We start from the raw sequence: 14513 nt of genomic DNA on the forward strand, positions 1-14513 counted from the left end.
GTTGTGGCTTGTGGGCTCTAGAGCGCAGGCTCAGTAGTTGTGGCGCACGGGCTTAGTTGCTCCGCAGCATGTGGGATCTTCCCGGACCAGGGCTCGAACCCGTGTGCCCTGCATTGGCAGACGGATTCTTAACCACTGAGCCACCAGGGAAGTCCCTGGATCCTAATGTGTAAATAATAGTCAGTCCTAAACTTGGTTAGTGCTATGGGCTGAATGTTTGTGTCCCCCAAAATTCTTATGTTGAAATCTTAAAATCTTAACTGCTAAGGGGCTGGTATTAGGAGGGTGGGGTCTTCGGGAGGTTATTAGGTCATGGGGTAGAGCCCTCATGAATGCGATTACTGCCCTTGTAAAAGAGACTGTGGTCTGTTGTTTATAAGCCACGCAGTCTGTAGTATTTTGTTAGGGCAGGTCGAATGGACTAAGGCAGCTAGTTTGCAAGATTTCAACCAAATGTTTGCTCAATCCTCTGCCCACATCTAGAACTCTAATGTGTCCATTGTAATAAGCCATGCTGAAGATGGCATTCCTTAACCTTCACTCGTTCTGATAACCCCCCTTGACCATAAAGTTGAGGGGGAAAAGGTGAATTGTACAAGAGGAATCATTGGTCCAGAAGTGGTGAGTCAGGGGAAATAAAGAGTCACAGGTGATCTGGCCGTAAGCAATTGCAAAGTAAATTTGGATGAAAATAAAGCTAGTCATAATTCGTCTTTTCTTATTGAACGTGTAGGCTGTTCCATCTAATATCCTGTTTGTAGACATTTACTTTGTGGTAGGTAAATCCTAGAACCCATATGCCTGAGGGATGTAAGGCCAAAAATGAATTAAAAAGAGAAACTCGAAACACCGTATATGGAAAAAAATCACCATCTCATCAAAGCTGTTATTTGGACCCAATTGCTTTGGGTGAAATGACTTCAGTGAGACCCATGCGTCTGTGACAGACTGGTTTCCCCTAGGTCTGGCGCCCACGGGCCCCACGGTGCTGGTGTCTGTGTGTGGCTGTCAGCCCGCGGCTGGGCGCTGAGTCGGCGTGTGGCTGTGTGCCCGGCTGGCCCCCTTCACAGCGTGAGAGGTGATGTGGGTCCAGCAGTGGGATTCCTCCGATTTCCTCAGTAAACAACACGTCATTCCGCCCGCACCTTTGCGGACGCAGACCTACCTTTGCGCAGGCCGATGACCTCAGGCCTGCGTGGTCCTGGGGCCTCTAGGGCAAGAGGGCGCGATCTCTTCCCCACACCCAGAGCTCTGGATCAAAAGCCTGGATCTGGAAAGACAAACAGCCCCTGGAAGTGAGGATGGCGCTGCCTCCCCTTGCCCCGCTTTTGGTTCTTTCTCGTCCGTCCCCAAGTCCCAGACCGAATCCCCCATGATCCCCACCTCCTCTCCGGCCCTGCCCCTCCCCCAGACCGCCACAGCCCACCCACCTGCTCGCACTCTTCCCGAGTGACCCTAGCGTTCCAGCCCATGGAACGGATGAACTGGAGACGCAGTTTGTGGAACAAGGGACGCTGGGAGCGGTTCTTTCCATAGAGGAACGAAAAGATGGCCTGTTTGGGGGCCTGGTTGTCCTCTTCCATGTCGTTGGCCACATAGCTGGGGAAAGACATCAGGTGGCTGTCATCAGCACGGGAAGGGCCTCCACTTGAGATCAGCTTCTCAGAAAAGAGGCAGGCTGAGCATCCTGACACGACCCACCCAGCCCTGCCCAGCGTCCCCGAGAGCCGCCCAGTCATCAAGGAGCCACTGCCAGGCAGGACCTTCGGAAGGGTGCCTCTCACACCTTGATGATGAGGACAAAATCCAAACCCCCTGTTCCCTTCAACTTGTTTTACGTGCACACACCTCTCTCCCTGTGTTGTAGGTATATGTACAGTTCCTGAGGGCAGGAGCTGATCTGATCTATTTCTGCATTCATCCCTCTCCTACCAAATGACACATTTAGGGCTTGGTTCATCTTGATGCATTAATTCAACAGCCTTTTGTGAACCTCTGTTCCCATCACCTCAGATTCCCCAGCATGTAGGGTGTACTTTATAAGGTTTCATTAGATGAATGAATGAATGAATGAATGAATGAACATTTTATCTCATAGCCAAATGCAATACTGATTACCTCGAAGACTCACCATAACAAACATTCGCAAAATGAAAAGAATTGTGCTGAGTGTTTCGGGAATGCATTGACATTTTGACAAGACCTGCCTTCCACATTGTGTCTAGTCTAATGGGACTGGGGAAGGGGAAGGGGGGAGATAAGAAATGACTGTAATGCAAAGCATCACATTCTAATACGATTTTAACGAAAGTGCCTCCGGGATGCAGAAATTAGGGAGATCAGGCACTTTAAGGATAGGGTCATTTTCTTCAGGTAAATGTGTGGGAAAGATCCCTGGAGAGAAAGCACAATAGAAGCCTAGAGGGCAGGGTATTTGGAAGGAACAGTGACACAAAGGAATAAAGTATCAGGACAGTGTGATGGAGAGTGCAGAGAGAGTTGAATTCCAACCCAGAACTCTGGCCTTGATTTGGCACGTAATTAGCCAATTGACATTGTGTGAAGCGGTCAGACCTGGGTTTTGGAAGGACATTCAGGCAAATAGAGCCGACTGGCTTGGGAGACGTGGAAGAAACCTCAGTGGGGAGCATTTTCCACCAGGTCCGCGCTATGTGGTAAGGGCCCCGATTGTGGCATTTGTCGTGGGAACGCAGAAACGGAAGATAATCACACTTGGTGCTGATGTGGGAAGAGCCGAGACCGGAGAATCAGAACCGGAAACGTCTCAAGTCTATTCACTTGCGGGCAGGATGGTGTCAGTTCTTTCTTCCTCTCCTCTTAGGAAGGTTTCGTGTTTTGCTTTGTTTCGTTCAGTGTTTTAATTGACATTAGGGTAGTTTGTTTTGACAATGAATGGTATAAAAAACATAACTTCGTTTGAAAAAGAAACCACTCTACCGTAATCTTGTCATTTTCACAGCCAGAGTAAACAGTACAGAGGGGTTTAAAAAAATAGATGAAAGGTCAGAGCCCCAGGTCTCTCCCTCCGCCCTCCCAGGGTGTTGAATATTGATGGAGGGGATGGAGCAAGATACTCACAGAGCTATAAAGAAATGGATTCTCTGGAATTGCCAGGAGAAGAGCCCGGCCCGGCTGAAATAAGCTATCACCATCGACAGGAGATACTGATGGAAAGAGGGAAAAAAACGTAGGAGAGAGGTCACATCGTGGAAGAGGAAAAACAGTGGGATAAGGGAGCAGGGGACGAGGAATGGGTGGTGCCACTTGGAGAAGAGACCCCCGTGTTGGGTGAGCCTGATTATTTGGGGGAGGGGAGAGGGCAGAAGGTCAGAGTTTGCGACGCTCCAAGGATGGGAGGCTGTGGGTTTGAGGGCGTGGACTTAGGGCCGCTGGCACTGGATGGTGTTTGATGAACCGGAGCCAAGGCGAGTCCCCAGGAGCTGAGAGGAGAGGGGACTTAGGCAGCAACCACCAAAGGGGCACACGTGGGGCTCAGATCCCAGAGGGGACCTCGAGGCCCCTGGAGGGAAGTGTTGACAAGGCATCAGGTTGGGAGGGGAGTGGAAACGTGGGTGTAGAAAGCACCCCGCGTGCCCACCCAGGACAGGCGCTGGAGCAGGAATCCATCTCAGTGGGTGACTTACCTTGTCAGATACTTCCAGGTTTTTGTCCCAGACGAGGAATTTCCTAATGACGGGATCCTCTGTGAAAAGAGGGCAGATGTTTGCCAGTGGGAACAGGGCTGTCGTGGGAGCATTCCAGAGCCAAGAGGGAGAACCGCGCCCCCCCTGGGGAAATGCCAAGATGTGGCCCAGGGTGAAGCTGATGGGAAGAGGGGAGGGAAGACCATTCACTGTGGGAGGAAAAGGGGTGACTCCCCTTCTAGGGGGGCCGAGTGACAGGGAGTGATGCCCCTTCATCATGCATTCACGTACCACTGCAGAGGGCATCGAGTTACTCACAGCCAATTTCTCAATTGACAGTCGCGTCAGGGGGCGAAGGTGGCTTGTCAGCCCCTCCCCCTCCCCCCCCCCCGCCCCGCCCCACGCCAGTAAGATTCAAAAGGCCAGTAAGAGCTAGAGTCTCAGGGGTACAGTTGAAACCAAGCGAACCTAATCCTGTATCACTTCTAAATCTAACCTAGTCTTGTATCATTTGTAAGTCTAACCTAATCCTGTGTCATTTATGTGTCCCCTGTGTCCTTTATCCGTAGACAGTCCGCCAGGGACGGAGAGCGCACCAAGTAGCAGGGAATTGTTTTCCGTTGGAAAAGTGTAGTCATTGGAAGTGTTTGTTTGTTCGTTTTTCAAGTATAGGATTGGAGGGTGCTGGGCGGGGGGCTGGTCCCTACCGAGCATCCTGTTGAAGACCTCGTGGTGCTCAGGAAGCACTGAAGACACCCGCTGTCGCTTGAGCTTCATCTTGAGCCCACTCAGCGACTCCACGACCCAGGTGTCCTGGGCCTCAGTGGCCGGCTCGCCCTCCTCCTCCTCCTCTCTGAACGCCACTGACCTCTTCCTCTTGCAGCCAGGGCGCTGAGGCGGGGAGCTGCAGCCGGCCCAGGGGGCTGAGAAAAGACAAGAGACTACAGTAGGACGTTCTCGTCTTGGGAATTCAGCCACTGGTGACCACCCAAGCCCACCCCGACTCCGCCTCCCCCCCGAAACACCCCTACCCTTTCCAGTCCCATAGACCTCTGACCTTGCCCCGAGTCATCTTTCCGTCTTTCTCTGTCCATATCTACCTATCCCTCCCCTGACTCATTTTGTCATTTTTCCAGCTTCCTGTCCTGAAAACTCTTTCTCATGGTAGATAATTTCTCCCACTAGGAAAAAAGAAGAAAAAGAGCCCTCCCCTTGTTTCCTCTCTTCCCTTCTCTCATCCTTGGATCTCATCTCCTAACCCTCTTTCTTGCTTCCCAGGTTTTCCGTGTCCCCAGCTCCTGTCCTCTCCTCCCTCAATCCCTGGCTTTCCGAATGTCTCCCTTCTTTCATAGGCACCTTACGCAGGTGCTCCTTCCCGACCTCTGTACCCTTTCCTCCTTACTGGTCAAGCCTCTGAAGTTCCTTCTCGTGCCAGCTCCCTCACCTGACGGTCCTGGGCTTTCTTCGTTGACAGTCACCTCCAGGGGGTACCCTGAGGAGCTGGGCTGGGAGTCCTGGTCCTCAACCTGGGAACTCGGTTGACGATTGGCCATGGTTTCTCCCAAACTCTTCCCTTCCTCGAAGCCTAGACTCTGCTTTGTCCCAACTCTTCTTCTGGACTTGGGCAAAACACAAGTGGTCGTCCCTTCTCCAAGCTGCGAGGCAACTGGCAGTGGAGAAAAGCTCTGGCGAGATGCTATTGTCCACCTCTGCTGCCGAGCGCCACGGAGTCTGGTCCTTCCAATCAGGAAGGTCGGAAGCCTCTGATGTCATCATCGGTCATTCCAACCTGGCAACCAGTTTGAATGAAAACACAAGTAACTGTCAGACCTATGTGTGCACTTGTCCCAGAGATCAGGGGTAAATGGTGTCTCCTGCCACTGACCCAACCTCTGCCCGTCCTCCAAAACCCCCCTCAAGGTGTCCGGACCCCTCTTTACCGCTTCCCAGCAGGTGCGCTGCCCTCTCCCTGCTGGACTCTCCCCCTCCCTCCCATTCCTTTTCCACGGCCTGGTGGGAGAGTGGGGAGAGGGACAAGGGAACTTAGGGGAAGCAGCAACGGTTAAGCCTTATAAGAGTGAGATAAGTATGTAAAAAAAAGATCCCAGGTGCATTGACTCACTGGATTAAAAAGTGACGTTAAAACACGCAGTTTGGCAAAGCTCTTCTACTCAGTGTTTACTGACGCTGTGTTCAGAATTCTGTACTGGGGGAGCACGCGTCCGCTACCCTCAGGCACCGTTGAGTCCAAGAGCCATTTTGAGAAGCTAAAATCATAGAAAAGTACAGGTGCTCACGCACCCTTCAAAGGGGGTCCACAAACAAACACAAAACAACAAAAAAGGGCACCTTTGGATTTCACAAAGTCCATGGATTGTCCAAAGCCTGCCCCTCGATTCCAATTAAGAAATTCTAGTCTACTTATCAAAATTTTGAGAATGTGGTATCACTGTTGACCCAGAAATTTCACTACCTGAATAAAAATGTCACGTGTACAAAAGACTAAATGGAACAATCTCCAGTTCAAGACAGATTATTTTTCTGAATAAAAATGTCACATGTACAAAAAGAGTAAATGGGAAAACCTCCAATTCAAGACAGGTTATTTTTCTATGATGGTAGGAAGTACACGGTAGCCGAGATGCAGAGAAGAAAATAACCAACTCAGGGTCATGCAGTGTCACTGGAAGCTTCTTCTGAACCTCCCAACTCATACTTCCACTCCTCCCCTGGGTGTCTGAGTCTTGCTTTTCCTTCCTTCCTTCCTTCCTTCCTTCCTTCCTCCCTCCCTCCTTCCCTCCTTCCTCCCTTCTCTCTTTTTTTATTGTGATAAAATATACATTCCATAAAATTTGCCCTTTTTAAGGGTACAGTTGTGTGACATCAAGAATTCACATTGTTGGGTTTCCCTGGTGGCATAGTGGTCAACAATCCGCCTGCCAATGCAGGGGACACGGGGTCGAGCCCTGGTCCGGGAAGATCCCACATGCTGCGGAGCACGTAAGCCCGTGTACCACAACTACTGAGCCCGCAAGCCGTGACTCCTCAGCCCGCGACCCACAACTACTGAGCCGGTGCGCCTAGAGCCCATGCTCTGCCACAAAGAGAAGCCACCGCAACGAGAAGCCCGCGCACCGCGCCGAAGAGTAGCCTCCGCTCGGTGCAACTAGAGAAAGCCTGCGCACAGCAACGAAGACCCAATGCAGCCAAAAATAAATAAACAAAAATCTTAATTAAAAAAAAAAAAATTCACATTGTTGTACCACCATCCCAACCATCCATCTCCAGAATGTTTTCACCCTGTCAAACTGAAACTCTGTCCCCGTTAAACACTGACTCCCCTTCCCCCGCCAGCCCCTGACACCCACCCTTCCACTTTCTGTCTCTATGAATTTGACCCCTCTGGGGATCTCACAGAAGTGGAATCCTATAACATTTGTCCATGTGTATCTGGCTTATCCACTTAGCATAATGTCTTCAAGTGTCATCCGTGTGGTAGCCTGTATGAAAATTTCCTTCCTAGACCCCAAAGCCAGTGTGGACAGTACACAGTGAGTGAGAAGGACATAAAATCCTGGGTCTAAAGAAGTTCAGATGTATGCCAAGTGCAGTGGGAAACCGGTGAATGTGAGGTGTCGTGATCCAGTTTGCAATGAAAGGGAAAAAATTATTTTGGCTGCTGTATAAATGGATGGGGTGGGGTTTCAGCAGGAGTGGAAGTCTGGAGACCCAGATGTGGTTGGGAATTTGTTGTGGTAGTCCAGGAAGACGGTGTCTGAGAAGATGGAGAGAAGCAAACAGGTTCCATGTATTTGGAGGGAGAATCAGCAGGGCTCGTCGGGGGATGAGACGGGGGGAGGTAGCGGGGCGGTATTTCTGTTTACTCTGTGTGCACGTGTGTGCTTACGCCTCTACTGCTGAGACCTAATCGTTTCTACAAAGAAACCCCTTTCCTCTTAAAAGTGGAATTGTTACATTTTCACTGTTGATACAAAGAAATATCAATCATTTAAAAATACATAAATGCTCTTTGTATCAATTAGAAACTTTCCTTCCTTTTTGTGGATGAATAATATCTGTCGTATGAATATACACACTACATTTTCTTTATCCATTCATCTGTCAATGAACACTTGGGTTGTTTCCACATTTTGGCTCTGAATCTTGCTTTTGAATTATTGTTTGGACTTTGATGAGAAGTATCTCTGTTGTTCAGGGTGTGCCCAAAGTTTTATTTTGTCTTTTGATCACTTACATATTTCTAATTAGCCCAAGCAATGCGTACGTAGAGTCAAATCAGTTCATCCAAGGTGCAGGGGCTGAGTGTCCCTTTGGTTTGCACTCGTGGACTTTCTGAGATGTTCTAGGTCTCAGAGGCCATGCAAAGAGCGTCTGAGGTCCTCCAGAGCTGCCACAGCCCGGCTCTCCTCGGGGTCCGCACTGCTGGGAAAAGCACTGCTGCTTGAGGACCTGTGTCCCTCTGCTGTAGACGTTCCATTGTTAGGAGGCCAATGAGTTCAGATTTGCATTCATCATGCTTTCAAGCATCACAGCTGATTGGGTCCTTCTATAACAAAACAGAAGTCACTCTCCCTGTTGGTTAACAGGCTTTCAGATATCAGAAGGTTGGTATTCTGTCCCTGTGAAAATTTCTCTTGTATACTGTGAAATACCCTGATTGCTTTATCTAGTTTTCAGATCTGGATTTGCATAACCCCACCCCACCTCACCTTGTCCAAATGTGCTATAGTCGGGTGGGACCCCTCTTAAGATGTGTTGGTATGTTGTCCAAAACTGGCGTAAAGAGCCCAGATTGAATCTGATGTTGTAACTGAGCAGGACCTTGTGGGGCCTTCCTGGGATGGATTCTCCCCATGTCTTCTGCCTGCTTCTTGTCTTTAGAAAATTTTAGTCTCCTAGCCTTCCCTGAGTTCGAAACAAACAATTTAATCAGAGAAGTGAGAAAGTGCAAAAAGAAAGGAAAACAGTCCCAAAAGACCAAATAATATTAGTGTAGTCGTTAAACAAAGTCAAGGACGTTTAGTTCCTCCTCAAGGGCTGTAGATACTGTTCTGAGCCACGTCCTTGGAGCTGTTTTGCAGAGGCTGAGACCCCCAGCAGGTGGAAGAAGTTAACTGCATGCTGCCCACAAGCACGTAGACCCCAGACCAGCTGGAACCAGAAGGTTGACAATGTTGACCTCACATTACCTCACCACCAACCAATCGGAAGAATGTCCACAAGCTGACCACACACCCCTCAACCTCCCCTCCCTCACCCCACTCTTTTGTAATTCACTTTAAACATTTTTTAAACTTTATATTGGGAGTATGGTTGATTTACAATGTTGTGTTAGTTTCCGGTGTACAGCAAAGTGATTCAGTTATATGTATACGTGTATCTATTCTTTTTCAGATTGTTTTCCCATTTAGGTTATTACAGAATTTTGGGGTTTTTTTCATTGCGCTGTGTGGCTTGCAGGATCTCAGTTCCCTGACCAGGGATTGAACCCGGGCCACGGCCCTGAAAGCCCAGAATCCTAACCTCTGGGCCACCAGGAAACTCCCTAGGTTAATACAGAATATTGAGTAGAGGTCCCTGTGCTATACGGGAGGTCCTTGGTGATTGCCTGTTTTATATATAGTTGTGTGTATCCGTTAGTCCCAACCTCCTGATCTGTCCCTCTCCCCCACCTTTCCCCTTTGGTAACCATAAGTTCGTTTTCTATGTCTGTGAGTCTGTTTCTGTTTTGTAAAGACGTTCATTTGTATCATTGTTTTAGATTCCACATAGAAGTGATACCATATGGTATTTGTCTTTCTCTGTCTGACTTCCTTCACTTAGTACGATAATCTCTAGGTCCATCCATGTAGCTGCAAATGGCATTATCTCATTCTTTTTTATGGCTGAGTAGTATTCCATTGCATATATGTACCACATCTTCCTTATCCATTCCTCTGTCGATGGACATTTAAGTTGCTTCCATGTCTTGGCTGTTGTAAATAGTACTGCTGTACATATTGGGGTGCATGTGTCTTCTTGAATGATGGTTTTCTCTGGGTATATGCCCAGGAGTGGGATTGCTGGGTCATACGGTAGCTCTAGCTTTAGTGTTTTGAGGAATCTCCACACTGTTCTCCATAGTGGCGGCACCAGTGTACATTCCCACCAACAGCCTCACCCCATCTTTAAACACCTTTCCCTGAAAGCCATTGGGGAGTTGGGGCCTTTTGAGCCCTAGATACCTGGACTCCTTGCTTGTTGACCTGCCGTAAACGCTGCACTTTTCCTTCACCGTGACCCGGTGTCAGTAGATTGGCTTTACTGCGTGCGGGCGAGTGAACCCAAGTTTGGTTCAGTAACAGCGTGTTTGGAGACAAGCAAAACTATCACCTCTCCTCCTGTCTTTTCGTCCTGTGGATGCAGTTTAATATAACAACGGCTGTAGCTCTAGTGCAGAAATATCAGTAGAGTGAAGCAGAAGTGCTTTGTCAATACAGTCCTTTTGGCATGAGAGTCACGTGGAGAAAATATTACAACGCAGATGCCTGGACACAGCCTCACAGATTCTAATACCACAGCACTGAGCTAGGGCCTAATTTTAACTTTCTCAATTGACCTGCTTCTGATTTGGAAATCTCTGGGTGGGATGTGCCACCCAGGCTGGTGCAGTAGGGGGTCTTCAAGGCGTCATTGCATGACATAAGCGGGAGGGAGGTGAACCGTGACCTGGATTTAACACAGGCAGCCTCTGGCAGGGCTGTGGCCAGGCCATGGGTCCACAGCTGAGCGGACGTCTGTGTCAGCCTCCAATCCTCCTGCCAACGGGTCCGTGACAACCCCTCCGGCAGCCTGGTGCTGCTGTGGATAAGCAGCCCTGGGATCGGAGTTCAGCCCAGGCACCTACCTAGTACATACATAGTGCCTGTGCTGCTGAGCAAACGGCCCTCTCCACCAGGAAGCCTGGAGCACATGCTCCCGCACAGCCCTCAGAGGGGCCCAACCCTGCTGACACCCGCATCTCAGACTTCCAACCTGCGAACATGTCGGACAGTGCATTTGTGTTGCTTAAGCCCGCCAGTTTGTCGTACTTTGTGACGCAGCCCAAGCAAACTGCTACGGCCTCTATTTTGAAGAAGAAGGAATTCACATGTGATGGTCACTTTCCTGCTTCCCCTGCCTTTATTTTTATTTTTTAAAAATATTTATTTCTCTTAGGCTGTGTCGTGTCTTAGTTGCGGCACGCGGGCTTAATTGCCCCGTGGCGTGTGGGATGTTAGCTCCCGGACCAGGGTTCCCAGGCTTCGAACCCGCGTCCCCTGCATTAGAAGGCGGATTCTTTACCACTGGAACACCGGAAAGTCCCTCCCCTGCCTTTAAATTAAGACGTGTCCCTGAGCTTCAAAGAAGCACCTGTCCTTTTCTGTTAGATGAGAAACTTGAGTTTTCTTCTTAAACGTTGCATTTCCTGGTTGTGGTAGATGTGTTAGTGTTGAAAACAATGGTTGAGAGACTTTAAGAGGAGAATGATTTACAAATCCTGAAGATGGGTGCCAGCTATCTTGATAAAATTGGTATGTTAAGAGACCAAACATAAACAGGAGAAAACACAGGCAACTACTTAGGAAATGAAGGATGGGAAAGGCTTCTTCAAGTACAGTGTCAAAGCAGATGAAAAGTATGAAGTGAAAGTGAAAGATTTGAACACAAAATATTTTTTTAAGTATCTGTATAACAGAATGTGAGAGTAAAAAATAAAGTTAAAAAGATAAAGAACAGGGATTGAAAGATATACACTTGTATATGTAAAATAGATCAACAATAAGGACCTACTGTATAGCACAGGAAACTGTGTTCAATATCTTGTAATAACCCATAATGGAAAAGAACCTGAAAAAGAATATATATATTCTTACATAAATACATGTAACCGAATCACTTTGCTGTACACCTGAAACATTGTAAACCAGCTATACTTCAATAAAAATAGATAACTGACAAAAGAGGGAAAATATGTGTATTTACTAGAAACGCAGATACAAAAAGAGAAAGCTTTATATTGTAAATATCCATATATATGAAGAGATCTTAATGAAACCAAACTAAGGTGGCCATTGCTGCTTCTGGTCAAGGTGAAATCACAGGGTCCAGGTTTACCCTCCTAGCTTAAACAACTTTAAAAAGGGGGAAATGTATGAAGTGACGGTTTTTCGCCTTTTGGAGAGAGGGGTGAGTCGTGAGAGACATCAGCTCCCCGCTGGACATCCTGTTCATTTGGATGACTCCGTACTTACTATTCCCTTTTTTCGAGCATTTCCTCAAGACAACTTGTAATAGAAATACTTCCAGAGAGTGTCCAGGACAAAGTACAGGGCAGGGGGCTGGGGAGCCCCGCATGTCTCTGGGCTGAAGGGATAGAGTGAGGTGTTGAGGTGGGCACAGCAGCTGGGATTCACAGGCCACCCCAGTCTTCTGCTGAGACCCAGTCATTGCACATGGGTGAGGTGAGAACTGGAGGCCTGGTGGCGGGCTGATGGGCGCACTGCCCATCCAAGGTGCTTCCAGGGTACTCAGTGTAGGTGACGTCTTTACCTGGTGAAAATGGAAAATGGGAGAAATGCGCCCTGGAGGTTTGCCAGGCTCAGGCTCAGAGGAGGCGTGGTCGCTGTCATTCCCACACAAGCAGCATTTCATCGGTGAGAATTCAGGCAGAGGCCACAGTCAGCAGCAGCAAGAACCGGAAAAGACCATTCCTGGCTCTGAGCAGCCACTTCCAAGAGCAATTTTGGAGAAGCACACATTTTGTGCAGGATTAATTTAATGTGGCACTTCAGCTGGGGAAATCAGGAATGGGTTATGTGCTTATTCATTTGGATGACTCATCACTTCTTATTTCCGTTTTTAGAGGATTTCCTCAAGACGCTTGTCATGTAAATACTTCCTCTGTCCCTTTCATAAGTATCTAAATCTTCTTCAAAGCTAAATCAGTCTCTTGCCAGCATTACAACCCAGGAATGTTTTTGTGAAGGACCTGAGAGCTATCTTCTTTATGTCTCTGTCACCAGGGGAGTTTAGGCTAGGTGTTAGGCACTTTGCTCTGAGCTGTAACTACCTGCTTGTCATAACAGATAGGAGAAGTTGTCTTTCTCCTTTGGATAAAGGGTATGAACTAGCATGGACAGCCACCGAGATGACCAGGTGAATTTAGGATGTACTCTGAAAGAATGTATGCCATTTTTATGGTGTTGTCAAGTCTTTTCACATGAGACAAGTTCCCGTTTATCTTGAGGACATGTATGCAACAGATTTTATCTGCTGAGCTATTAAAAAAAAAGGTGAGGTTGATTTCATTTGCACAAACATTAGTGGTTCGCCTGTGGTGCACAGCACAGTCTGGTTGAATGGCTATTCAACAGTAAAACCGTTTTCTTTATTTGTGCATTTGTGGAGAGGATTTTCTCTGTTGGCGGGAGATTTTATTTTTATTTTTATTTTTTTTGTTAGTTAATTACTTCATTAATTAATGAGACTGCGCTGCGTAGCATGCAGGATCTTAGTTCCCCAACCAGGAGTCAAACACGTGCCCCCTGCAGTGGAAGCTAGGAGTCTTAACCACTGGACTGCCAGGGAAGTCCCTGGAGATTTTATTTTTAACTTTTCCTCTAGCAGCTTTTAAGAAACAGTTGGCCAAGAACACGGTTATATTATTTCACCCCCAAAATAGTGATAACTCATTACCCTTATGATTCCATTTTTGAAAAATGATGTTTTTACCTAACATAAACAATATCCTCTTTAAGAGGTAAGATCCCAGGTATGTGTTTTCTGTTTTTGGTTTGTGTGTACCTTCTGATTTTTGTACAGTTTTTAATGCGTTGGTTGTGTAATGTAAAAAGCTACAATTTCTATTTTCTTTTCCTTCCGTGGGTAATATTACTTTGTATCATGGCTGGGCATTTATTGTATCCTAGGATTTGAATGAAAGTTGTAGCGTTTCAGTTAAGCGAACATGATACACTCCTTCCCCTCTGCTGGTGGTGGGGAAACTCAGATGTAACCCGAAATGCCTGAGGGCAGGGAAAGGACCAGGGTCTCTGGAGGCCATCCCACAGCCCCCACTTGAGGCCACACCTTTCCTTGATCCCTAACAGGACTGAAGACAAATGGGCCATTGAGTCCCTGGTCCAGGCGGCCCACCCTCGCAGCACTGCAGTTCTTCACCGCCAGATGTGCTGGAGACACTTAAGACGCTCCCTATACATGTCAATCCCAATCGCCCAATTCAGCACACCAGCATCCCCACCCCACCGCAGTTTTCCCAGTGTATACATGACATGACATGTATACACTGATGTGTATAAAATTGATGACTAACAAGAACCTGCAGTATAAAAACAAACAAAACAACTAATACTAAACTTTCATTGGGTTATTTGTATGGAAATATGTTAATAAATGTTTCAGACATTACATGAAATTTCTAAAAATCTTATATGTTCTGGTATAATGTTGTAAGTAAGAATTCTAGTTATTACTTTAAAATGAATATCTCAGAAATAAAAAAAAAAAGATTAACTATGAGTTGAACCTGGATGATGGATACAGAAGAGTTCATTATACTGCTATTTTTGTTTATATTTTATTTTTATTGTTTTCTATAGTAAAATGTTTTTAAAAATTAAAAAAAAAAAGACGCTCCCTAACTTGACGGCGCGGAGACTTCTGGGAAATAGAGTCCTGGTGCTTGTCCCGCTCTCCGGGCGGGCTTTGGCAGGCAGATTTCCGGCGTCCCCCTGCGCAGGCGCGCCTCACGGTTTGTGCGTGTTGGCGCACGCGCACCACCGTTGC

General features: G+C 47.5%; 1 protein-coding gene across 1 annotated transcript; it reads right to left on the reverse strand.

Moving 5' to 3' along the window:
• Positions 1 to 1210: 1210 nt before the first annotated feature.
• LOC133104262 (speedy protein E4-like) lies at positions 1211 to 5218 on the reverse strand. Its single transcript, XM_061209893.1, has 6 exons — positions 5110 to 5218; positions 4373 to 4588; positions 3666 to 3724; positions 3100 to 3185; positions 1431 to 1599; positions 1211 to 1270 (listed from the first exon to the last, which is right to left on the reverse strand). The coding sequence occupies exons 1-6, from the start codon at positions 5216 to 5218 to the stop codon at positions 1211 to 1213; spliced, it is 699 nt and encodes a 232-aa protein (XP_061065876.1).
• Positions 5219 to 14513: the final 9295 nt, after the last annotated feature.

The sequence above is a fragment of the Eubalaena glacialis genome, chromosome 13, assembly GCF_028564815.1.
Source record: "Eubalaena glacialis isolate mEubGla1 chromosome 13, mEubGla1.1.hap2.+ XY, whole genome shotgun sequence".
NCBI lineage: Eukaryota > Metazoa > Chordata > Mammalia > Artiodactyla > Balaenidae > Eubalaena > Eubalaena glacialis.